A 25,720-nucleotide genomic window follows, 5' to 3' on the forward strand; every position below is an offset into this window, starting at 1 on the left:
TTTAGAATTTTCTGGCAATTATTTCATGGTTCAGACTTGAAAAGGATATTACATTTTCCTCCCTCATAATCTAAACACTGATTTATTCTGAGTTATTCAATAAAAACTGAGCCAAAATGCAGAAGTGGTGTTTGAAAAAGTAAGTACATCCCACGATTCAATAACTCGGAGAGCCACTTTTATCAGCAATAACTTAAGGTCATGGTTTTCTGTGTGACTTTATCAGTCATGGCTGAGGAGGAATTTCAGCAAAGCCTTCTTTACAACGCTGCTTCAGTTCATTGAGGTGTGTGGACATTTATTTATTCACAGGTCCTGACACAGCATTTCAGCTCAAGTTAGATTGCAGTCTGGCCATTGACTGGACCATTGCAACACATGATTCTTGTCTTTTTCAGTCATTCTGCTGCAGATTTGCTGCTGTGCTTGGGATCATTGGCCTGTTGCATGACACAGTGTCGCTCAGGCTGTGGCTGTTGGGCAAATGGTCTCACATTTGACTCTAGAATACGTTGGTATAGAATGACTGCAGGTACCCAGGTGAATCTTTTTTCAGTTTTTCCTTATATATATTTATATATTATACCTTATATCTCCTGTTCCATTGGTGGACATTCATATTAAACATGGCCAAAGTTAAAAATAATGAGATCAGTGTGTCCACAAGTAATTCCTTTACATTGCTCTAAACACTTGACTTCAGACAGGTATACCTTTTTTTTTTATCAGTATGACGTTATAAAGATGGGCTATCCCTAAAATGGGCATCTCAGGAAAAGAAGCTCCACCCACCTGCCGTTCAAACCTTCTGTTGTTAAGTGTCAGCCAATCAGAAGGAAGGGAGGGGAAGGAAGCTGAACCACCTTGTGTCAGATGAATATAGGTGCAGGATGAACAAGTATCATGTCAAGTTGTGAAAAATGCAAAACTACTCTGGTGTCCAGTAAAACATGAAGAGTTTGAGATCATGCTAAGCATGTTGATCCCGAAGCCTTTGGGGGTAAAGTGAGCCCCTGTCCCCGTCCTGCTCCGTCATCGTGCAGCGCCGGAAAGGGCCGAGCAGAAAAAAGAAGGAGGCGTTTCCACACATCAGCTGCAAATTTATGCAGAACAGTAAAATCAGTGCTGCTGCTGCTGCTGCTGCCGCTTCGAGCGTCCTGCACAGAGAAGAAGAAGAAGACGGGCGAAAAGAGCAGCAGCACCGGGCACAACGCAGACAAGAAGCCCGGCGGATCGTTGCATCGCTCGGTGTCGCTCTGCAGCGGGCAGCCGGTGCAGGAGGAGCCGGACGAACCCGGAGCGGTGACGGTAAGGTCGGAGCGAGAGCCGCGTTAACGAGCCAGACAGCAGCGGTGGAGGCGGGGGGGCTAGCGGGAGGCTAGGAGGAGTAGCCTCCGGTGGATCCAGTGTTAACTGGTCTGAAACATGGAGGATGGCTAGCTAACGTTAGCGCTGTGTGAGCTGCTCAGGTGGCTGTTTTTGAGCTGGTGGAGGCTGGAGACGGAGGCAGACTGTAGGTGCTGGGACAGGATGGTTGGAGGAGGAGGAGGAGCAGTGATAAAGAAAACTGCAAAAAATAAATAAATAAATGATTGTGAACACCTGGTCTGAACAAGTCCTGTAAGGTGGTGAAGTAGATGCAGAAAGGCTGTGTGAGCGATGCTTTTGGAAATGTTTCTCATGCAGGAGCCTTTGTACTAAAGCACGTTTCCCCGTTTTATTCCTGTGAACCGCCCCCCGAAAATGAATGCTTTATAATGACTTCCTACCTAAACCAGATAACCTGATTAAAATGATAAACTGTTGCAAAGAGGAAATGAATGTGCATTTTTAAATTGCATGTTACAGTTAATTATATCTTTACAGCTGCCATCTTCATCCCCGCACACATTTCAGGCCTTTTCCTGCATGTCCAGACGTGCAAAACGGAACAAGAAAAAAATCTAATGTAGAGCTTTAATTTACACAAGCATAAAATACACCTTTGTTTATCAAATGGTCAAAAATAAGAAGAAAATGCACAGACTTCTGTCTTTTATCACTTCACTCTGAGGTTCATGTGTTACAGCAAATATTTGCTTTTTCTTACACACAGATTAGTGTGTAACAGTAACCATGCATTGATGATAAAGGTGATGACGGCAATATTGTGTCAAAAATCCAGGTCTTTAATATCACAGATGACTGAATTTTGTGCATGGTTGCAGAATCCTTTCCACCTCCACGCTCTCGCATTTTGAGTTTAAAGCATTTGCAAAATGACCCCAACACTAAGTAAGAATAGATTTGACAGATATCTTTTTTTTTTTTTTTTTTTGCAAATTTTCCCCTCATTTTCTGCATATATGTAAAGAATATTATGATTTTGTTTTTTTACCACAATCCTTGTGACAGCCCGACTTACATTAATTTGGCAAATCTGTAAACGCAACCTGATTTCATTAATCATTTTAGTTGTGCAGTTTAGAGGTACTTTCATAGTCTTCCTGTCTGCAGGATGCATGTTGCGTGTGGTTAGTGTGAGGGGGTTAAAATTGAATCTGCAGCCTGTCCACAGCATGTAAAACAAGAATGTGGTGGGTCGGTCTTATATTGGGCTTTGGTGAAGCTACTCAGTTCATCGACTGCCCCTAAGGTCAACTTTCTGCTGATTGGCTACCCCTCATAAGCAGAAGGTTTGAACAGGAGGTTGGTGGAGCTTCTGTATACCTGAGATGTCCCCTTATTTGGACATCCTACAGATCCAAGTAGGAAAAAACTGCATATACTTTACCAAAGTTTCAAGTAATGAGGGCAGTATATGTAATCTTTCATATGAACATCCATATTAAATCCATCCGTTATTGTGTGTGTGTGTGTGTGATAGAAAAAAGGAAAAGCTTGATGGAAGCCCTTTAAAGGTGTAAACTGGTCTGTGGAGCATTGTGTCCGTCTCCATGGTGGCGATAGGAAAAAACAGCTGTCAGCGAGACACTCAGTCGTTGTGATTTACTGCCATAAAAAATGAAAACATTTTAAAATGTTGAAAGTGTTAAAAATAACCAGCAGCAGAACTACATCAGTCATCCACGCTGTAAAAAGTGTTTCACAGCATCTTGACTCTGTGAGGTCTGCTGTTTGTCAGGAACAGTGACAGGTGTGGGGTTTTTTTTCCTCCTCTATCCATCAGACTCTCGCAGAGAGAGAAAGTGGTGTTTGTTTCATCCTGTGTTTGACTGACGGACGCCTCATCTGTCTCCTCAGCAGCCATGGAGACAGACGGAGAGCAGAACCAAAAGGGGGCCTCGACCAATGGAAGCGCTCCGTCTGGGACGAGCTCCCGCCCCTCTCCCATGAATTCCATGTCTCTGTATGAAAGGCAGGCGGTCCAGGTAGGTGTGAGTGTTTATACCTGTGTGGCTACAGGACCAGACCACATTGATTTTCAGACGCTGACAATGAGTCCTCACTTCATGGAAAAACCTTTTAAAGGCTCGGTTCACAGCTGCCTTTAGAATTCAGGTTAAGATCAGTTTAGTCAGTTAAAAACTAACACATATGTTAGTTAACTGGATTTCCACAGTTGTGGGCCTCAGTAATATTCCAAGTGTGCCAGGATTGTTGTGTACACAAAGGGGGGGGAAAGGCATTGCGTTAAAAATATTTAAAATGCTTAAAAATGTAAGTTTTGTTCGACGGGAAATGCGTTTCCTTGTTTGTAAATGTGAAAAAAGGGAGACATCTCTGATTAGAAACCAGTGCTCATTCTCAAAAACTATTCCCCCCCTCCCCAAGTAGGAAGTGGTCATAATCTTCATGGGGTAGCTTTTAATGACCCCTACCATCTTTAATATCTCGCTGTTCTCAAACTTGAACCATACCTTGAGGGTGATAGCCCAGCAGCATGGTGCATTGTTCTGCTTTCGAGTTGTTATTGTTGGGCTAAAAGTAGGTTGCATGCCTGGGGATTAGATTGCACATATACAGGTCTAGATTCAGGTCTAGACTTTAAAAAAGGGACTCGTGGGAGCGTTTGGTTCTTTGCATAGTTTAAAACTCATTTCAGATGCGCTGTGAAACACGTAAAATAGATCCCTGTGGCAAAACCTTCACTGTGATGTAGGCGGAGCATTTATAATCCTGCCAGTAAACAAAATTGTAATAAAAATTAATAGAAAATGATGATATCGCTTTGCGTTTTCGTGTCCAAATTGTGTTTTTTGGCTGCGGCGTAAACATGGACAGAAAGTGTGTGGCTCATTTGTCTTTATAATTTCTGATTTATGTGTTAGCCGATGGACAGAAACTGATGAAGACTGACTGAATCGGGGGGGTAAAGAAAAGAGACCGAGTTGTGCTGGGTGTGATGGAGGCTGGGTGTTATTTTCTCAGGCTTTTGTCACCCTGCACGGCCATCTGTCTTTGTCACCCGGCACACACTAATCCAGCCCGCCGCGCTCGCTTTCATCCCCCGACTTATTACTGTACGAGCCTCCCCTCATACATCAGGCAGCTGGCAGGAGGTTTCTGCAGCTTCGCTCTCTCTCTGCTCCTTCTGCACTCGTTTCTCTCAGTCTGCTCTGTCCCCTCAATTTTCTCTGCACTTCCTTTTCCATCCTAAATTTCTCCCATCCCTCACTCTTTCATGTCTTCTTCTGACTCTTTGCTGTCATGTTTTCCATCCCCATCTTTTCACAGCACTTTACTTCCTTCATGCTCCGTTCCTCCCTCCCCCTTTTTTTCTTTCTTCTCCTTCTCCAAATGCTGTCCCTCCTTCAGTTTTCATTTTTGCCCGTCTGCTCCTCCCTCCAGGCCCTGCAGGCGTTACAGAGGCAGCCCAATGCCGCTCAGTACTTCCAGCAGCTGATGCTGCAGCAGCAGATCAACAACGCAGCACAGCTGCAGAACCTGGCAGCTGTGCAACAGGTAAAGGTGTGTGCAAATTCCAAATTTCAATTTGTTTCTTTCAAGTAAAGGAAGTTATAAACATCCTGCACGTGTTGTTTGCAAAGCACAAAGAAAAACTATTGTAAGAAATAAAATGATGCTTGATGACACTATAAGAGCCTTGCATAAGACAGATTGATTGCGTCTGTGCCACCTACTTGCATGCAATAATTAACTCCCATGAAAACCACAAGAAAAAGATGGGGAGGCCACGTGTACAGTCGATGCTGGACAGCTGTGGGTTGTAGAACATGGAGGCTTTGTGGCCAGAAACAAAGCTGAGCATATTTTGCATCAACCACACAACAGCCTCTGTAAACATCTCAGTTTTCATTTTGTTTGGAGTTTATTGAAACCTTAAGCTGCTTTTTTTCCTCTGTCTCTTCCCTTTCTTCTTTGTTTTACTTTCTTTGTTTTTTTTTTTAAGGCCACTCTGGCTGCTAGTCGTCAGTCAAGCCCCTCCAGCAGTAGCTCTTCTCAGACTACCAGCACAACCACAGTATGTAATCATACAAAAACGATAGCTCTTTATGCCACAAAATCAGTACTGCTGTTTTTTTCCTTCGAGCCACAAAGAATCTTAAAGATGCACGTTCCTGTTCTTCAGGTCAATGTAACATCTGGATCAGGGTCTACAACCAGCAGCCGTCCAATGGGTGCCTCAGCAACATCCACAATCAGCCAATCAGTGCTGCTTAGCGGGACAGCCGGAGGGCAGGGGCAGATGTACCTGAGAGTGAGTTTGATCAGATGGTTTATGTGCGGCAGCTCAGTTTTGTGCATTTTAATGGCTTTAATTCTTTTTGTCCTGCAGGTGAACCGCTCCCTTAGGACGCCTATCCCCTCCCAGCTCATTTTCATGCCCGGCAGCACTGCAACTACTACTGTGGCAACTGTTGCCCAGCAGCCACAGGCTCAGCAACAGCAGCAGGAAGTGCCTCCGACTTCCTCATCCAGCAGCCAATCTGATAACGACCAGGTGTGTGGCTAACATAAAAATGTTTTCATGGCTTGCAGACACATTCTTTCTTTCTTCAGCAACAAAGTGACAGATAGGTGTTTTTACCCAAACATTTGCTCTGTGCCTCCATCACCAGGTACAGAATCTAGCCATGCGAGGTGTGTCGGGTCCTAAAGGTGTGGGTGTTAAGACTGAAACCCCAGAGAGAAGTGACTCAGGTAGGAAAGAAAGAAGAGGAATTAAATATATAAATTAGCTTTGTAATGCTCTGAAGGTTGTGTATGATGATGGAGCCTGTGGTGGATTTGGCAAAAATTTCAGAAGCGTACACTTAATTTGGACTTTCTCATTTTAGTTATAATAATATTGATGCAAATTCATAAGTGATTCAGGTTTAAATGCTTTTATATGTAACGTCCATAACCCTGCACTGTACTTCTCCTCCACAATTGATTCTATAATCTAAAAATATAGCTTACATTAGTGGAATCCCATAACCGTATATTAACTGATCGTAATGGCAGATTGCTCACAATAACTGAAGTTTCAAAAGCTATATTCATCTGTCTTTAGTTGCTGCTCTTGTGCAAGCTGTTATGCAACCCACCCTGTTCTTTTTAAGGCGTTTCTGTCTTAACGTCTCGTCTGTTGTCCTTGATACCTCCTGCTTTCTGAGTTTAAAGGATGATGCCAAATGTAAATGACTTCAGATCCACGAACAATCCTGTAAAGTGTTCCTGGCTGAAGTTTTTTTTAAATTGTGCCAAATCAAAACATCTTTTTAGATGCTTTACATCATAAAATTATATTGTTAAGCTTTACAAAAATACAGAGAAAACCCCAACAAAAAGCTCCTGTTTTTATTTAGAAACAGTGACTATCTGGTGCTTCTGTGGAAAATCTGTAAGAATAGTTTTGTTTCTATAAGCTACACTACCATCTGGATCACTGTGCAGAATAAAACATGCATCTACCTGTGATGGGAAGCTTGTGATTAAGACAAAGCTTATGGGTGTTTTTCATCAGCTGAGCTGTGATGCTAGTTGGGGGGAAGGTCGATAAGGTCACGTCAGAGGAAAAGCTGTGTTTAATTTTGGGGTGAACTGCCATTTTTCAATGTGATGAGTCACTAAATATTTTTTTCATTTTTATTTTTCCCAGCTGCCTACTCGCTGGTCCAGCCCTCTCACCAGTCTACCCCTCAGTCCCCCACCAAACCAAGCCAGCCTCAGCCCCAGCCACCCCACATCAAAATCCCTACCTACCCCCAGCCTACTAATCTCAAAGCTCACCCCGCCTCTTCTTCCGGTGCCTCGTCGTCCTCGTCATCTTCCATCCCTCTCTCCCAGCTCTTACTCCACGGTACTCGAACCCTCACCACAGGAACCACAGCTCCCACAGCAGCACATACTCTGGTCCTGACATCCAACGCCACATCTCAGCCCCACGGGTACCCGGTGGGCACGGCAACCATCAAACCAGCGGTCAACGCTCAGACTCTGGTCGTGCAGCCTCTGCAAAAAACCTCACTCGGTGCTGAGAAATCAGGCCACGGAAATGGACCCATCCCCATCCAACCTAAAACTTTACAGGGGCTCCGCCTGCCCCTCCAGCTTCCTTCAAGGAACCCCCCTCCCATCCTGCCCGCTCCGCCACCTGCCAGCAGCTCCGGCCAGCCTCCCCACACGCCTCACATCCCAGTGCAGATAGTGGGAGCCAGGCAGAGCACACTTGGAAACGCCCAGGCTCTCGCTCTGGCCCGTGGCAGCTGCAGCCAGGATGGTGCTGCCGTCCTCAGCAGCTCCTCTAGTCTGCTCACCATGGTGGCTTCCATTGCTTCCAGGGAGGGTGGAGTCGTCGGCCGAGGGGTGGGGCTGAAGACGCTTCAGTCACCCCAGGAGGCTCCCCCCTTGGCTCAGGTGTCTCAGGTGCGTCCACAAGCCAATCAGAGCTCTGGACAGAGTCAGAACGGACAGCTGGCTTCAAGCCCCGCCTCTTCCCAGCCCTCCACCGTTTCATCTCCTCCCCCCTCGCTGTCTCGCTCCTCCCTCTCTCTCCACCTGGTGACCGAAGAGCAGAGAGCAGCATCAGCTGGTGTAACCACCAATGGAGACTCATCAGGAGGTCAGACACCACAGGTCAGCTGAAGCAGGATTTAAGTGATTCTCATGAATCAGACTTGATGTTTTTCTAACCCACACACATTTCTACATGTCACAGATGGTGATTTTGGGTTCTAGCACTAAAACAAACACACTACTCGGCCATAACTGCTCCTTCCTTGTGTAAATATTACATCCTACAATCACTCTCAGTGTCTGTCTGTATCTGTTGGCACTTTTTGTTTAGAGTAAACAGACGACTGGCTCTCTGAAAAGAAAATCGGACTCGAATTCAGCCAACGACGAACATGGCCCCTCCCCTCCACGGCTCCAGCCAGTCAGAGATCATGCCTCGGCCATCCCACCCAATCCCGTCGATGCAGGTAATAACATAGAAATACATCTCTGTAAAATACTGTCAACAAACACACACGGTGAAAAACAGTATTTATCTTCCTCTCACCTCTCCAGGCTCTGCTGCTGCTCCTCCTCCTCCTCCACCTCCTCCTCCTGCATCCTCTCCTTCTCCAGTGCTGCTGGTGTCCCGTGGGACTTGTGGTCAGGGTGAGAGAGCTCCTCCACCTCAAGCTGTGGTTAAACCACAGGTTCTTACACACCTCATAGAGGGCTTTGTGATCCAGGAAGGGGCGGAGCCTTTCCCTGTGAGTACATGGGATTTGTAGTTTGTTTTTGTTTTGTTTTTTTCTTCTTTTTGTCAGTCGCTGATTCTTAAACTGAATTTGTGTTTGACAGGTCTGCGGTCCAGTCAAGGACTCGGCTGGTGAAGATATAACTAATGACAGTCCAGACACGAACCCGTCGGAGACTGTTACCACAGCAACAGGTAACAGCCAGACTGCTTCGAAAGCACTGCTGCTTTAAAGACACGTTTAAGGGCTGAAATCAGAATCATAAATATCTACTGTAAGCTTTCTGAGGTGAAGTTGCCTCTGCATGAGAAACAGCTCTTAAAATCTTGAAAATCAAAATGTGATTTCTGCGCTGCTGAAGTCTCTGTGCATTAGCCATAGTACATGTTTTATTGTTGTTGTTCTTTGGCCGTTAGTGTTTTATTATCCTCTAGAGTTTTAGTTATTTACTTGGTGTGCCCAGTTTTCTAGCTAGATTCTCATTTTCTTCTTTTAAGTCACACAGTCATGATTTGCTGCACAATTGTTTCTTTATACAGTACACGGTGACTGCCATACTGTACAGTATATTACAGTAATGTATATTAAAGGCAGACCTTGGTAGAGCTGATATCTTCAAAACTGAAACACATAAAAATATTTTGAGCATTATGAATGTAGAGAATTGGAGGGAAAATATGAACAATATGAATTGTTTTTTTGTTTTGATTTTTTTGGTGATCTGTCCCTTTAACATCACCAGATTTAATTATAACATGGACATGGCTTATGGGATTTAATGTTGTGTAACAAGATGACCCTTGTTTGCCCTGTTTGTTTGAACTGGGCTGCAGGAAAGCATAAAGACTTTAATTATAACTTTCAAGCTGGGAATTTCCCACCTCTGAGTCTAAACCGCAGGCAGCGCGATATCACAAGAAAATATCATCGCAGTCTGATTTTCTGTGTGTGGACCGGGACTCATAACCCATTGGAGTATATAATACCACATGTTTGCGTTTGTGTATTATTCACCATCTGCTTTGTTCTGTCTCTAAACTCTCTCCTCAGTGCTGAAGTGTGAATACTGTAAAAACTTTGCTCCTGCCAGCCAGTTCCGAGGCACCAAAAGGTTCTGCTCCATGTCTTGTGCCAAGAGGTACTTCAAATGCATGAAACATATACAGAATAAATCACTGTACTGCAAACAGCTGCAGCCACTTCAGCTTATTTCACAGTGCGAGTGATGAACGTCTGTTTCTAGTTGCAGTGCAGTTTGTCATAGATGCTGTGCAGTAAGATTTGGATATCTTGAAGTCAAACAAAACTGCATAAAGCTCAAAACCTCAATCCTCTTTGAGGCTTTTAGTTCTTAGTTATATACAGTGTTTCCCACATAACTAGACTGTAATTGTGCCATGCCGTGCATGTGCGTGCCTTGGTAAATAAATGGAAAATGAATGCTTTATATAATAACGTCTGCTTTCCCATCTACAAACTGTAGCATCTAGAACTGCAGCTGTAGGCTGACTGCTTTAGTAGATTTTCCTGTGCATATAATCTCTATTAGCGAGTTATAGCGGATCGCCCCGTGCCTGGGGCTAACGCGTTAACGAGCTAACCGCGCTAACGCGTTGACGCTGTCGAGTCCCAAGCTGATTTGCTGGGTTAATGCCGTTATGGCGTTAATGTCATTTTAACGAGATTAACGCTGACAGCACTAATATTTACATATATCTGTGTAATCTGGGATTTTGGGGTTCCTATTTGGAATACAAGGCATGCACCCAAGATAACAGTAGTGGTATTGCAGAAACAGAAGGGTTACTCATCTGAAACAGGATGGGCTATGCCAGCTGTTTAGCATCAAGTGAGCTTTCAAAGTAAGAGTGAGGAGACTGTACTCTTGTCAGTTTTCTGTTCTCTTGGATGAAAGATGGTGTCAACTATGGCCTATCCCAGCTGTCATGAGACAAACGGCTGCATACACCGTGGACTGGTCACCAGGCTGTTGTAGGGCTAACAGAGAGACACCTAGGGATCATTTTAGAGTCACAACAACAACATAACGTACGTGTCTTTGGACTGTGGGAGGAAGCCAAAGTACTCAGAGGGAACCCATGCAAGCTTGGGGAGAACATGCCAGCCAATGGCTAAAAGCCATTTTTTAAAAAAAGGACACAAAATGACTTTAAATCCCAGAGCTGCCAAAGAAAAGTGTGTGTGTGTGTGTGTGTGTGTGTGGGGGGGGGGGGGGGGACACTGATATATAATGAATCATATCAGAATTCAAGTCATTAAAAGCCAGTGTTACTAAAGATGTGACCCACTAAATGTTATCTAAAACGGGACTTCAGTGTGAATTCTCAGGTGGCTCCAGCTGTAAATTTCACAGCTTGTGTGTTTTTCTGTTCTCATGGTTTTTTCTCTGTGTTTACATATTGTGATAGCCTCACTTCATCCACTTTCACATGCAGCATGTAACCTCGCAGTGCAGTGGAGGACGCTTTGTTTCTCCTCTGAATGTGCTTCGTATTAAAATGTACACTGTATTTATTATGTGATATGTTTCAGTAGAAAACAATGCCTTGTCTGCATTGTTTGTTACAGTATGTTGTCAGCTTATGATTTTACATTTTCTGCTTCTGCTTTGTATTTGTCCCTTTGCCCACTACACGTGTATAGCTTATATACCGCGTACGGTGCAAAGAGACAAAAACTATGTGTTGCTCGTCTTGGCTTCAGTACCGTATATGTCACTCTTTGTCTACGATACAGTATGTATTGGTTCCCCAGGTACAACGTCAGCTTCAGGCAGCACTTCAGCGTGCGGCAGGGTCACAGCCAGCGTCAAGCTCAAGATCACTCTCCGGATCGGGATCAGAGGCGCGGACACCTCTCCAACTCGGACGACGAGGGAGGAATCGCCAGGAGGAGGGTTCCCCGCAGGACCAGCTCAGAAATAGCCAGTGCCAAGATAGCAGGGAGGCCCGTACCTGCCAAGGTGAGGCAGGATTATCCAGTCCCTACAAGGAAAAATTATTGGTGCAGGTGTTGTCAAAAATTAGAAGTCAGATCCCAGCTGATAACTGATCTGTGTAGTTGTACTGGAGCCTTTCCTGCTTTGATCACATTTAAATAGCCTTTGCTCACATGCAGGTAAGCGGTCTGTGTGGAGAGCAAAAGAGGCATTGCATTTGTTTAGAAGCGAGTGCATCAGAGGGACGGCTCAGGTTGAGCAGTTTGGAGATGCAGTTGGAGAGCCAAGGCTGATGTGGTTTGGACGTGTGCAGAGGAGGGTTAGTGGATATTTTGGGCAGAGGGTGTTGAATATAGAGCTGCCAGGCAGGAGGAAAAGCAGGAGACCACAGAGAAGATTCATGGATGTAGTGAAGGAGGACATGCAGAGCGTTGGTGTGACAGAAGCTGGTAAGAAAGAGGCTGATGATCTGGGAGAAGCCGAAAGAAGACGAACCAGCAGACGAGATGGTGGGCTCAGAGATTTGTCTGATGGGTTTCAAACTTTAGCAAAGGGGTTTTTAAACTTTAGTGGCCTCTTAATAAAGCCTGTAAGTGTTGATATGTGCAAAATATTTGGCTCCAAATATTTTTAACGTTTGTATGTTTAACTCTGCAAAACACATAAAAAATTTTTACATCTTTATCAGTCAATTTATTGCTTTTCTATCATCCCATTGGCAGAAATGCAACTTTAAGCAGTTTTAAACATATTTGGATGCTAGAACTTTACACCCATTTGTCAATAATTGCGATCACGTTCAAAATGATCTGCTTCTACCGCAGCTTTCAGCTTCCTGGGGAGTGTTTTTTTTGTAAAATAACTTCACTTGTAACCACATTAAACTTCTCTATAGAGCTGTCTTTGTGCTCAGGGACAACAACACGGATGGAAGAGCACACAAATATAATTGTGCGAGGAGGGCGATCTCTTTCTAATAATGATGTCAGTGTACATACAAATAATCCATTAGTCAAAGCTCAGGCTTCAGACTGCTGAAGCTCTGTTCCAGAGGAGATATCCCCAGTGTGGTCATTTCACACCACTCTGGCTGTGAGCTCAGAAGCCCAGATTAGCACGAATAAACTGTGCCGAATAAAGAATAGAAATGCAGAGTTAATAAGCATAAAAGAGCCCCTTTAAATTTCTCCTCCATTGTTACAAACGGGCCCCAAACCAAATGTATGAGACTCCTCAACACAAACTTCATGTAACAGCAAAAATAGACCTGAATCGATCTGAATTTGCATTTTTCACTTGTATGCGTGATGAGCCTTTTTCCATCTAGTGGCTGCTGTGGAGCCACTAGATGGAAAGTTATACCACTATTTGCATCTCTGTGACGGTGCTCAGGTATCTCGAGGTCTGTGCTCCTTTTTTATAAACTGTAACAATCCTCGTCTGTGCAGCTCTAATCTTTAAATATGCAGACGGGGTTTTGTCCTTGTAGCCTATGTTCATGTTTTTGTAAGCAGACTGGGACACTAGTGAACGCTGCTGCTTTTTTTTTCTTCCTCCGCTTGTAGTGCCGATCCGAGTCGAGCCATTCAGATGAGGAGTCCAGCGTAGAGGAGGATGAAGATGACCCCATGTCTCTCTCGCCGGCCTCCTCAGCATCCTGCCACCAGCCGCCTCCTCCGCTCCCAGCAGAGAGCTCACCACCGCCCACCTGCCTGCCTGCTAGCCCCTCCCAGTGGAGCGTGGAGGAAGTGTCACAGTTTATTTCCTCACTGCAAGGTTAGGAGATCTGATTTTTGATCTTATCATGCAGCACTGATTCACATAAAGATAAAAGGTTCGACTTCACGGTCAAGGTCAGAGGTCGAGTTATCTTCTGAATGAGTTAACTCGAGGGCAAGGTGATGCAGGATGTTGAAATTGGCACCATAGGGGTGTGTGCTAGGAGGCAGAGGGGTAGCATGGTGGCCACCAGTATTTTTAAAGCCCTTCCAGCGTCTCTCCCTCTGTGGAATCTGTGAATCTGTGAACTCCTGAACTGATAGATGAATGAAATGGGGGTAAAGAGGAAAAATGAATGGCAGTGCTCCTGAATCAGCTGGTTTCTGGCTACTGCTGATGTTTATCTTGTGTTGCTCTGCTTTTATATTCAAGTGCAATAATTGATGTTTTGGTCAGTCCTTTTTATTTGATGTTTCATGCTTATCAACATTGTTAATACTGTAGAGTTAAAATAACAAATAGACCAGTTTCATATTAATGTGACACATTAATCTGGAGTTCAGCTGTTTCCATCTCAAACTTGATGCTTTTATTTGTTATGTAAATGTCTGTATTTGGAGCTAATGCATGAACGACTGTGTGCATTAATGTTAATGTACCATAATTTTCAACCTGTGCATTTTTGTCCACCTGTGCTTTTATCCGTCGTCCTCTCAGGGTGCGAGGATCTCGCCTCCCAGTTCCTGTCGCAGGAAATTGATGGACAGGCGCTGCTGCTGCTGAAGGAGGAGCATCTCATGTCCACCATGAACATCAAGCTTGGCCCTGCCCTCAAGATCTGCGCTCACATCAACAGCCTAAGAGACTGACCGGTGTTTTTTCCACAAATCCGCAAAGTTTAAAAGTGAAGCCCCCCCCCCCCGGGCATCCACCACCAGCCCGCGGGTCAGATATGGAGCTCGAGAGTCCTGCAGGTGAATGTTTGAAGTACAGTTTATTTCCCAAACACGGCAAAGACTCTGGGACTGCAGAAGTGGAATCTCATCCCGTTTCACATCAGATTCTCGCACAAGTTGTAAAAATCCTTCAAATGTGCGATTTTATTTCGATGAAGGTACACGTTCCACCAAATTCTGCTCAAAATCAATGTAAATGAAGGTTTTGAATGTATTTTAATTGCAAACGAGACTTGTTGAACCTAAAGTACTTGCTCGTTATGTTTTCTGACCGTAGACCGAGGCTGTGATTTATTTTCGTTTTGTTAAACTTCCTTTAAAAGACTGAAGATACACACAGAAGAAAACAGCTGTGCTTTGTTTTGCACAGGAATTTGGAAGGAAGACCTTTGGAAGCACTTCTATAGCACTTCCTTTGTAAAGTGAAGTCACAAATCTTTTTCTTATCTAGTTTAGTATTCCTTCAAAGACATGAATTTCATTGCGTACTTCCAGCATTCTAATTATCTGAGAAGAGAATACAATGGCACTTTTATTTTGAAGGCAGCCTATTCTTTGCGCTACAGGGTACTGTGAGAGTACAGGGTACTGGGTGCAGAAACACCAGAGTCCAAATGAAACCCTAATCCCTCAAGGTTCAAAGAGCATTTCATACTTCAAGTAAAAATACGGACGTTGCATAACTTTTTCTCACATCTTTACCGTATTTTTTTTATATCCAGAGAACATCAGCTCTACTGCTGAATGCTTTTCACTGTTTTTAAGCTTTTTACCAGAGAAGTTCACGTCAACTCTGTGATTATTCACCTGTCAGCAGTTTGTGAGATTACTCAAATGGTACCACCAGCTGCTCCTGGTCTGCATGAGTGCACTTACAAGGCAAGTACACCGGTTTGGTTTTGTGGAGAGATGCTGTCAGAGAGGAGTTCTGACAATAAGATGTTCATTTTAAAGTGTCTTTAAGTTGCATTCGTGAACAAGAGAAGTTGCTGGCCACACGTGGACCTACGATGGATGTGGGAGAAATAAGACATCATGCCTGAATGAATGAATGACAGTGTGAATGAGTGAACCTTGAAGCTATACTGTAATAAGTGTAAAGTTTGCCTTTGTATTTAAATGCACATTTGTTTGCTGGACTGCCTTGTTTGAAGCTTTTTACTGTAGGACTTTTCTCATGTTCTCTCTCTGTGAACCTCGTGGCCTTTCTCACTAGTCTCTACAACGATAGGTTTAGATGAGGATTGTCGGTTTTTACTGCTTTCATATCATTCCTTGTTTTATATCGGCGCTTACTTTTTTACAACTCTCGATTAAGCAATGAAATGCGTTGCCTTTCCCAAAAAGCGTGACTGAATAGTAGCTACTTTGATCATGGATCAACTTGCTGTCTTCCTCATAGCTTTGTCACATAGCGTGTAACTACCAACAGTATTTACCTTTCTAGCTAGCTAGCTATCTTTGGCTTTATTGTTAGTGACTGTGGCTATTACAGTACTTTTTGTTTTTCCTTTTTTTTTTTTTAAAGGGTAATAATCTTGATGATGTGTGCTTATATTTCACTTTCCCCAGGATTTTGGAGTCTTTAAATCTGCATATTGTAAACGCCAAAAAAAATGAATTTCGCCTCATTTCAAGTGAGGTGAGCCACAAATGCAGCCGTGATTACCTGTACAACATTTGTCCAAAATCAGACCATTGCAGCGTTGTTCGTTTAGTCTTCAACCTCCCAAAAAGTAGCACTTTTCTCACAGAAAAACAGTGAATTCAGCAAAAATGTTCTTTTATATATAAATCTGTATACATACAAATAAGGAAGCCACTTGGAATCAAATGTCTTGCTTGCAATAATTTCCAAAATCTGCAAAATCTAGAGGGGCTGGTTTTCACAAGAAGAGGTAATTAATACTATCATGCAAATAAATAATCAAACTGTTTTAAAGCTGTGATGCTTGTTTTTGTTGTTTGTTAGCCTGAGTAATGGTTTCGGTTTGCACTGTTGGTTTCCAAGTGTAACAAGTGCAGATCATCAGTGGACAGTTTGCATCACTGAAACTTTAATGTTTTTGTTTTTAACTCCTCTCCCCCGGCTCGAGTTCAGGCTGAGGTGTTGTGCTGTTTTAAAGAAAAGCCCTTCAGGTTTGTTGTCCCAGATGTGATAAAACTATAGACTGTAAATGAAAAATGAATGTAGTCATGATGTCATACAATCGCAGTAGCTACATCCATTTTAAAGGCTCCGTGGTTAGTTTTGGCCTCAGCTGTGTTGCTGTTTTGGAGTTGGTAGAGACCATGTTGGGACCATACGGTAGTTTGGATTTAACAAGTTGTGTTGATAAACCTTATAGCTCATGATCCTAACCTAACAGGCTTATGTGCAAAAACACATATTTTTAGGTTTTGATATTTTATTTTATTATATAGAACACCTGAAATAGAATTGGTTTGAATCTATAAGGTGCTCTTTCTCAATAGCAGTTGAAAATACGTTATTCTTCAGATAATTCAGTTTAAAAAATAAATAAAGGTTGTGGGCACACAACAAAAACAGCTGTGAGGTCCACGGCACTGACTCCAGTTAGCAGAGGTGAGGTCTAAGAAACACAAACTGGCCACAGTTGCCTGTTTTAGCACACCTCTCAATCAGGAACACATGCACCCAGCTCTACTTTCCAGGTGGATGACTTAAATAAAGAAACAATAACTCTATGTACACCTCTTTCTTTTTTTTCTCTTTCTTGTGCTGGTCACACATGCCTCCTATATCAGTGGCAGTTTTGTGCTAGTCTTTTTGCATCCTTTAAACCCCTGACCTGTAGTGATGCAATCTAGAGATCAAGTAGGAGCTGGCCTCATCGATAAAATTAAAGCATGCATTACATTTTTTTAAAAAATTTATTTTTATATCTCTTGACAATAATTTTATACTTTATAATATTTTTTACATTGAATATATTATTCTTTAAAATATAAAGTGATTGTGCCATGTACGTTTCCCTACAATACTACCAAATACAAAAACGTTTTAAACAACAATTATAATGTGCACATTTCTGCGAGAGTTCTTAATGTTGCACCAGTCCTCGGTCCTTCATGAAAATCAGCCTGCCACCACCTCTGATGACAACCAGCCAATCAGAGCACAGCATAGTTGTACGCCTCTGCAAACCCCGCCTCTCTCAAGTATTTCTCGAATTTGAATGGCTCAGTCACTCTGAGAGCTGTCCTCCCATTGGCTGAGCTCTCCCCGGCTTTCAGCATTCTAATCAGCTCCGACGTTGAGAGCCGGCTCTTGGCGTTGAAGTGGCAGCATGACCTGATAATGGAGTACCTACACACCAGCGTGAAAACAGAAAAAAACAACAACTGTGAAACCGTATGCATACGAATACTGGTATGAAAAACTGATAGCTAAACATAATATTTCCACTGAGACGTCGGAAAATAGGTAACAAAAAAGGAAAGAAGTGTGACCACAAGCTAGTAAAACTGGAAGAAGCAGGTAAAAGCATCGTGCCTGTAGGGATAAATTATCCCTGAAGATTAACTGAAATGTTTAAACTAAATGGAAATAGATTCAATGACCATAGAAAATTGATTGAAACGTTAAAAACCACAGTTAAAAGGCTACAATGATGCAAAATATGCAAATATTGTAGTAAATGTATGAATGATATATGGCTAAAAAATTCAGGTTCCGCTTCTGATTATTAGTATAAAGCCAAAGTTTACCAAGCAGACCCTAACGCTGACTGTTCAGACGTGTGAGACTGTATAAGAAGATGCACTGAAAGTAGTTTTAATAAAAAATAAATAAAAACAAACAAATAAAAACAAAGCTCAGAAACGTCTCCTAAACAGTCACGGGCTAAAGGTTAGACATCTTTGTATAAGTTGATGATTAGTGAGCGATGCAAACTGCTGGTCTGCTGTTGCTCTTACAGTGAGTTGGAGCAGGTGTCCGGTCGTTTGAGGTGACTCCCTCTTTGGAGATGCTGCAGAAGTTCAGACGACGTAACCTGAGCAAATGGTGGGTCACCTGAAAGCGTTAGAGTATAAAATCTTGTCACAGAGCACACTCACTGACCATGTCAGCCAGTGTTGTGCCAAAAAAGTGATTTCCATTCTTTGGGTTTTTAATGTGTGTATTGATCAAAAGACTTTAGTGAACAGGATTTATAAATTAATTTAATTTAATTTAATACATTTATCTATGCTTAAAATAACTGTTTTTGCAAAAAGGACTGTTTTCCAGTCCTTTTTGGCCCCTACAGGAATGTTGTCTGTGTTTTAAGGTGACTTGATATCATTCATGGGGGATACACTGACATATTTTTCATACATTATAGGCCAGAAAGTCATTTATAGAAGTCTAAATATGGGCAATCACTTTTGTAGCACAACACCAGTACTGAATTATGAGAAACACACTTGTATATCAGATTTAGAAAATTTCTGTCCACCCAAAAACTCCAGTAAAAGGAGAGAGACTATAAAATCCTTACATGTCACAGAACTAATGGGGAATTTCATCACCTTTTAATTTTCTTTTTTCTTTTAAAAAGAAAGAAGGATACTCACCTAATGTGACCATTTCATAGATGAGGATGCCAAAGGACCATCTGTTAGAAAAGTTGAAGAATGGCATGTCAGTTTTCTTGCTCTTACTTTTACCTTACTGAGTGTAAACACAGCGAAATGTGCTGTTAGTGCAATAGTTTGGACTTCTAGCATCCAGAGATGGACTGGGACATGAATGAGTCTTTGACAACTCTGTCCATTGACGGGGATCTTAGCGACATCTTTTATTCTCACAGAGGACACTCACACATCGCTGCTCTTAGTGATGGGTCTCATGGCCAACACTTCAGGCGCCTGCCATTTCTTAATCACTGTATCTTCTCCCGTTGAACTGCCCTGGGTTCTCCTGCGGTAGGCCGGGCCGAACCCCCACAGCTTAGCTGTCATGTCTCCACCAACCAGAACGCTGCGAGCTCCCACGTTGCCATGGATACAGTTCTGACTGTGCAGGTAGTCCTAGAAGATGTTCAGACAATTTCAGAGTTAGTGAGCACGAGGGCCTTTAGGAGATGTCCACTACTACAAATACATAAATAAAAGAAATAAAACCATAAGCCAGACTTCACAACATTAACATCCAGCGCTTAGGGGCTGAATGTTTGCTTGGTTAACTTCTGATTTCTCAGTGAAGTCCAGTGTGCCGGCTCAAATTTGGGTGTAAAAATTTGATTTCTATGTAATTTTTTAGTTTTGAACAAGTTTTTGGCACATTTCTAAAATATGTGTTTTCTTGTTTTTATGAATGCATCTCAGATATATTTGTTTTGCACTGTGTGTAATAATTTATACTGTATTTATGCTTTCACTGAATCCACAGTTGTTTTGGCTCAACTCAACCAGCAAACAATAAGAAATGTGTTTTTAGAACAACGTCCACATAAGCAGGGAGATTTGTTTGCAAATAACTTTTTTTTTTTTTTAAATTTTGCTCAATGTGCTTTTTATTCCTGCATTCAACAATTTGATCACTGGTTGCTGTTTTTAAAGTGCTTTACAAATAAAGTTTTCTTGGGAAGTAGTTCGCTCAAAGATCGTGAAGCAGACTGTTGGAAGGGCAGACAGCTGTTTGACCAACCAGAGCAGAGGCCACTTGTGCTGCCATGGTGAAGATCCTCTTCTCTGTCATGTCACAAGAAGGCTGTAAACCTGAGTTATCCTTCAGTGGGAGAAAGGTGTAAATGTGTCAGACTCGTTACATTCAGAAAGTAGACATGTTATTATAAACAATCAGTCTCAGTGAGTATTCACTTTGACAAAAAGCTCTGAGATCTTTCCTCTCTCTTTATGGATGTTTATAATTAGCTACTATCCTAAACCATACACCAACAGACGAGGACAGACTGTAACTGTCAGGTTACTCCAGTCTTTTCAGAAACAGCTTACGTTGCACTATACTGCCCCTCACAGGCAGATGGCTGTAATTACTTCAGTCACAATTAAGTTTAGAGTTCATAAGCTAAACATTATCCTTCTATATAATATGTGATTAATATTGTATTTATCCCGTTTACTATGTTTAGTGGGTATATAGTGTTTTTTATGTTTAACCTCAAAAAGTTTTTCAGCCAAACTCTTGGGTTGAATGATGTATTTTACCATTAAACTGTGACTTCCAATTTAGCAGTTTAATTTATTTTTCTTGTTTTGTTGCTCAATTAGCAATTTTAAACTTGAGAAACCATTACATTATAATTTGGAACTAAATACTATGTTATTGTTTTATATTTAATTGTGTTATTGATCCTTGTACTTTGCATGCACTGTTGCAATTCTTGTTACTACACTGTAAACTTTACTCCCAGAGTATGCTCAGCATGATGAATAACTAATAGGTTGCTCTACCTGTCTGCATCTCCACAGGAAGCCCAGCAGGTCTCTCTGCTGTAGCTCTTCCACCACCATGACTAAAGGCGACTGCGCTGACATAACGCCGAGCAGCGCAGGTATGAAGGGATGCGGCCCCAATCCAGACACAAAGGAAGCAAACGCCAAAAACTTCTGTTTCTCACTGCTGGTGGCTGTTTCTGGGAAAAATAAATATTTGATAACACAGTTAGACTCAACATTTCCAGTTACTGTCAATAATTTATCATTTTTGACTTTGAAAAGCATTTTGGACACAAAAAATGAAAAACCCTTGTTTGTAAGCCAGTTTGCAGGTATCCTTTACAAAACCAAAACTTGTCTTCCATAAACAGACCTTCAAGCAGCTCAGTTTACCTTTCAGCACCCTCAGCACGACGTTCTTGTTGTCCATGCGTGCTCTGTAGAAGTTGACTGTGTCATTAGGGTGGATGGAAAAAGTCTGCGGCAGTGCAGCAACCTGGCTGAAGGCTTCATGATGCCTTTCTGTGGACCTCTGTGGTGCTGCAGCCATCGTTGGCCTGACATTCTGCCGCGCTTGTGTAACAGACATTGGCAGCTCTTCATGTTCCAGTGGGTTGATGCCAGGGGGCGCTGTTTAAGGAAAAAACAGTGGACTTTAAACAGATGTGCATGTAAACATGAAAAAAGTTAAAATATTGATTAAATGTGCACAAAGAGACTTCTGCATGCTGGCTTACCATCAATGCCCTGCAGATGAGATCTGTGATTTTGGTGCTTGGTGCGATGACTGTGGTGGTGGTTGGTGCTATGTTGTTGGTGGTGATGCCTCTCTGTCTGTCTGTGTGATGAGCTGTGGTAGTGCTGGGCCGTTCTGACCCGTGCCCGATTACGATCACAGCAATACCTCAGTATAAACAGGGGCACTAAGGTGACCAGGGTGCCGAAGAGCAGCAGCGCGGGGACGATAATCACTTCCACCTGATGTTCCTTTATCGCTTAGAGGGAAACACAGGAGTTCATGTGTAAATTTCAGGTCAGATATGCACTTGTTTATTAGACTTGCAGTTACCTCGTTGCACTGTATAAGAGGGTGTGCAGGTTTATTTTCGAGGTTATGCTCAGGGTATGTTAACAGGTTAAGTATGTTGGCTGTTGCACCTCCTGCTGATAGAAAAGTCTATCTAGACAGTGCATCATTTTCCTTTTACGCCTACGTGAAATGACTGTAATTTGACGAAGCGGCTATCACCATCGATCTGTCTATTTTAAAGATAGAAGCTTGGGAAGTGGAAAACAAAGCTTGAGCACTTCATTTATCTCTGATATGATAATGAGGTTACATTATTTCAGGGCATGTAGGCACAGAGTAATGTGATTGTTGTGTTTTGGCTTTGCTTTCTATTGCTGGCCTAACTGGCTTATAACCAACAGCGTTTCCCACAGATCTGGATTCTTTAGTGGGGTCAAGCAGGACCTTTCCCACAATACCTGTTCATTCCCAGTATGATAAAAATAAACCTTTTTATGAATTTGCTGCTGGCAGCAGCAGTCAAGGTTCTAGTCTGCAGCCTCGGTGAGTCCGGTGTAGAAGCTTGTGAATCAGTTCTCCACCTGCTTTAAGTTGTTGTTCAGCAGACCTCCAGAGCACAACCAGGACTAATTGTCACTGAGCTAGCAGATATGAAAACCTAACAGTGGAAGAGCCAGGGTTAGCTGAACTAAAGTAATAAACTTTTCACAATCAGAGTGTGGGGATTGTCCACCTCGATGACATCATCCTGCTATATTGGTATTGATACACCATAGACGGCAAGTGAAGTGTAAAAGGCAAGTCGGGCTGTGGTTAGATAGTAAAACTGGTTTCGACTAACTGGAATGAGTCACTCTGTGGCATCCGGAAAGGTCAAAGAGCATGCATTCTTTGAGTACATGCATTTTAATGAGAGCTAAGGAACTAATTTATTTTGATAGCTGTGAGAAATTCAACTCGTTATTGAGCTAGTTGATTGTGTCAGATCTTTAATTTTAGCTCTGGCTCCACTCTCTTCCTTTTTAACTCACATATAACATCAATACAGTGATCGTTAACTGTAGTAATCATTAATCCATCACAGTTGATGTTGAAATCTTGAGCTTAAGCCTTGTTTGTTTTTTCTCTTACTACAATAGATCTGCAGAGCTTTCAAAAGCCCTGCCCTTTTTTTTTTTGTTGTTTGGCATTCATGTATTAGATTTGGGGGCTCAGCCTTCCACTGATGTTTTCACTGTTAAAGCTCTACCTGCTTTTTCCACCTGCTTTAACCTTTAACCCACGTTGTTAGAAAGAGCAAATTGGAATGTAAAACTACTGGTACATGTAGTCTCTATTACATTCTTAGGTGTGGTGAGAGCCTTACAGAATACCATAAATCATTTCCTGTCATTTTCATTAAAGGGTTTGTATTAGCTTGAGCTTTCAACAGTATTTCTCCACAAAGACTTTTACCATTTCCATGTTTACCAACCCATCACATCGCCCCATTCTCATTCTGTTCTATTGAGAGTCAAACAAAGACTGAGCTCATATGGAAAGTCTCTGAGGTTTTGTCAGAGGGTTTTTTGCATCTTATTTTATTTATCTGAACAGCCAGGTGGCTGCCCTGCCTGAGCCTGGTTATGCTGGGGTTGCTTCCTGATAAAAGGGAGTTTTTCCTTCCAACCATCACAAAGTGCTTGCTTTTGTGTGTGTGTGTGTGTGTGGGGGGGGGGGCATTTTATTGTCAGGGCTTCCTCCAGAACGCTCTAGTGTCTTTACCTTGTAGTATAAAGTGGCTTTAAGTCCCTGTTGTTGTGATTTATTGTTGTATAAATGAACCTGAATTGAATTGAACTGAATCTACAAGAAAGGACTGCATTTTATTTCTTCTGTTTTAGTAGTTGGAGATAAAACCACAGGGCTTGACCATAGAAAGTTAAGGAAACACAGAACATTATGGTAGGCTCTAAAAAACAGTGAGCAAAAAAATATATAATCTGTGGTAAAAAAAATAATATATTCTTGTCCAGTAATGAACTGTGAGATCGCACAAAATTTCCAGCGGTATCGATGAGTCACCGCCCATAAATAACTTCTTTTTGTCACCACACATCACACGACCAAATGACCAAAATCACTCTTCAAACCTGTTTCCAGTAAGTTGGAACGCTGTGTGAAATGTTCCAGTGTAAACAGAATAGATTGCAATCATTTGCCACTACATCTAATGTTGACCCAGTTACCATGTGATGAAAAGTATATTCAGCAGCCACTTTTTTAGATACACATGTTCAACTGCTTGTTAACACAGATATCCAATCAGCTAATCATGTTGCAGCAAGTGTGTGCACTCAGGTGTTGTGATGTTCAAACTGAGCATCGGGATGGGCGAGTGAACATGATGTGGTCATTGATGCCAGACAGGCTGGTCTGAATATGTCAGGAACTACTGATATGCAGAAGACTGCAGCTAAGAACAGAAAACTGTTAACTACAGTTAACCTGGGCTTACCAAAACTTGGTAATAGAAAATTGGAAAGATGTTGCCTGGTCTGATCAGTCTTGATTTCTGCAGCAACATTCAGATGGTACGGTCAGAATTTGGCATAAAGAGCATGAAAACATGCATCTAGCCTGCCGTGTATCAACGGTTCAGGCCTCTGATGGTAGTGTCATGGTGTGGGGATATTTTCTTGCCAAACTGATCAGGCCCTTAGTACCAGCTGAGCATCACTTAAATTCTACAGCCTGCCAGAGTATTGCTGCTGACCATCTCCATCCATTTAAAAACAGTGCACTCTTCTTCTGACGGCTGCTTCAAGCAGTATAATGCACCATGTGACAAAACTCAGATAATCTCAAATTAGTTTCTTCAACATCTCAATGAGTTCTGTGTATTCAAATGCTCTCCACAGCCACCAGACAATAGAGCACTACTGGGATCATGGACATGCAGCCAGTAAATCTGCAGCAGCTGCCTGATGCTGTCATGTCAATATGGAGCAAAATCTCTGAAGAGCACTTTGTTGAATCTTTGCCTCGAAGAACTGAGGCTGTTCTAAAGGAAAAGCAAAGACTAACAAGGCATACCTAATAAAGTGGCCAGTGGATAGATAGAGTAGATGTTCAAAAATTTGTGACTGGGCTGAAAAGGAGCAGAAAATGTGATCAAACATATGAAAAAACTATTTAGATGCACATTAAGCTTCGGGTTTCTTAGATATTGAGTTTCAGGTTTCAACTCAATCAAGTACAAGATAAGCTGTTAAGTTGGTGTCATTAAAGTCAAAATTCATAATAAACAAGATGTCTGGAGTAGAATAGTTTGTAAGGTCACATAAGCTTAATAGAAGCGTCTATGTGATAGCCCAAGAGAAGAACTGAAAGGTCCAGGTGGGAGAGATTGTTCAAGGAGGAAGCAAAGGAAAGCGATAAGTAGCATTTGAGCACTTACTGCACAGGGTGTCGTTCGATGCACACACAGTAACGTTTGTAGAGCTGGATGACATGCTGGAGAGGAAAAGCAGAACACAGATCAACGTTACTATGAGCTAGATATCTGTGCTCAGCAGCAACCTGAAATCCTCACAGCTTACAGAGTCACTCAGCTAGTGACTGTATGAATAGTGAAGTTCAGTCCAGCAGGACACACACCCACAGACATACAGACTGTTAGTGATCAACGTTAGCAAATCAATTCAATATTGACTTTGGCTTTTTTTTCCATCTAAATTCACATAACAAATATTAGCAGTGACCTTTTAATCTGGACTAACAGAGCAAATATACCAGGGTGTGCTTGGTGAAACGTGTGGTGTTGACCAGCTATTGGTTACAAGGATAATGGAGAGAGCAGATGTCATTATAACCATCAACTAGCAGTGACCCGAAACCCATAAAAGCCTCGTGACATACAGCAGCCGGTTCAACTTCTTTAATCACACAGGTGATATAAAAAACGTCTTTAATTTGAACATTTTATTAAAACCAGAGTTTTTCAAATATTATTCATCTGAAGATGGCT

The 25,720-nt window shown here is 42.3% G+C and overlaps 2 protein-coding genes across 6 annotated transcripts; one reads left to right on the top strand and one right to left on the bottom strand.

Annotated features, from left to right (window-relative positions):
• Positions 1-1,021: 1,021 nt before the first annotated feature.
• Positions 1,022-16,636, top strand: LOC134619819 (polyhomeotic-like protein 1). Of its 5 annotated transcripts, none has more exons than XM_063465650.1 (15): positions 1,022-1,308; positions 3,244-3,371; positions 4,792-4,911; positions 5,354-5,425; positions 5,534-5,662; positions 5,741-5,905; positions 6,024-6,105; positions 7,049-8,025; positions 8,237-8,372; positions 8,461-8,651; positions 8,743-8,833; positions 9,690-9,777; positions 11,415-11,622; positions 13,164-13,374; positions 14,035-16,636. In XM_063465650.1, exons 1-15 carry the CDS (start codon positions 1,104-1,106, stop codon positions 14,184-14,186), a joined length of 2,955 nt encoding a protein of 984 aa, XP_063321720.1. In that variant the 5' UTR covers positions 1,022-1,103; the 3' UTR covers positions 14,187-16,636. The 5 variants fall into 5 exon arrangements, with proteins under 5 accessions (XP_063321720.1, XP_063321717.1, XP_063321719.1 ...); XM_063465647.1 differs by having other exon boundaries at positions 1,028-1,308; positions 11,397-11,622; XM_063465649.1 differs by having other exon boundaries at positions 1,028-1,308; positions 4,792-4,905; positions 11,397-11,622.
• Positions 16,637-17,408: 772 nt separating this feature from the next.
• LOC134619824 (tyrosine-protein kinase STYK1-like) lies at positions 17,409-25,205 on the bottom strand. The gene is made up of 9 exons (XM_063465654.1): positions 25,151-25,205; positions 21,419-21,676; positions 21,075-21,311; positions 20,697-20,878; positions 19,930-20,010; positions 19,102-19,310; positions 18,855-18,895; positions 18,216-18,312; positions 17,409-17,604 (listed from the first exon to the last, which is right to left on the bottom strand). The coding sequence occupies exons 1-9, from the start codon at positions 25,203-25,205 to the stop codon at positions 17,409-17,411; spliced, it is 1,356 nt and encodes a 451-aa protein (XP_063321724.1).
• Positions 25,206-25,720: the final 515 nt, after the last annotated feature.

This window comes from Pelmatolapia mariae, linkage group LG22 (genome assembly GCF_036321145.2).
Source record: "Pelmatolapia mariae isolate MD_Pm_ZW linkage group LG22, Pm_UMD_F_2, whole genome shotgun sequence".
Classification (NCBI taxonomy): domain Eukaryota; kingdom Metazoa; phylum Chordata; class Actinopteri; order Cichliformes; family Cichlidae; genus Pelmatolapia; species Pelmatolapia mariae.

Excerpts from the sequence above, each read along its gene's own strand:
- LOC134619819 (XM_063465647.1), top strand. The coding sequence starts at position 1,104 with ATGCAGAACAGTAAAATCAGTGCTGCTGCTGCTGCTGCTGCCGCTTCG. Across the intron at positions 6,106-7,048 it reads CCCAGAGAGAAGTGACTCAG|CTGCCTACTCGCTGGTCCAG; the intron begins GTAGGAAAGAAA and ends TATTTTTCCCAG. Across the intron at positions 8,373-8,460 it reads ACCCAATCCCGTCGATGCAG|GCTCTGCTGCTGCTCCTCCT; the intron begins GTAATAACATAG and ends TCACCTCTCCAG.
- LOC134619824 (XM_063465654.1), bottom strand. The coding sequence starts at position 25,205 with ATGTCATCCAGCTCTACAAACGTTACTGTGTGTGCATCGAACGACACC. Across the intron at positions 21,677-25,150 it reads ATCGAACGACACCCTGTGCA|CGATAAAGGAACATCAGGTG; the intron begins GTAAGTGCTCAA and ends TTTCCCTCTAAG. Across the intron at positions 18,313-18,854 it reads CTATGAAATGGTCACATTAG|GTGACCCACCATTTGCTCAG; the intron begins GTGAGTATCCTT and ends TAACGCTTTCAG.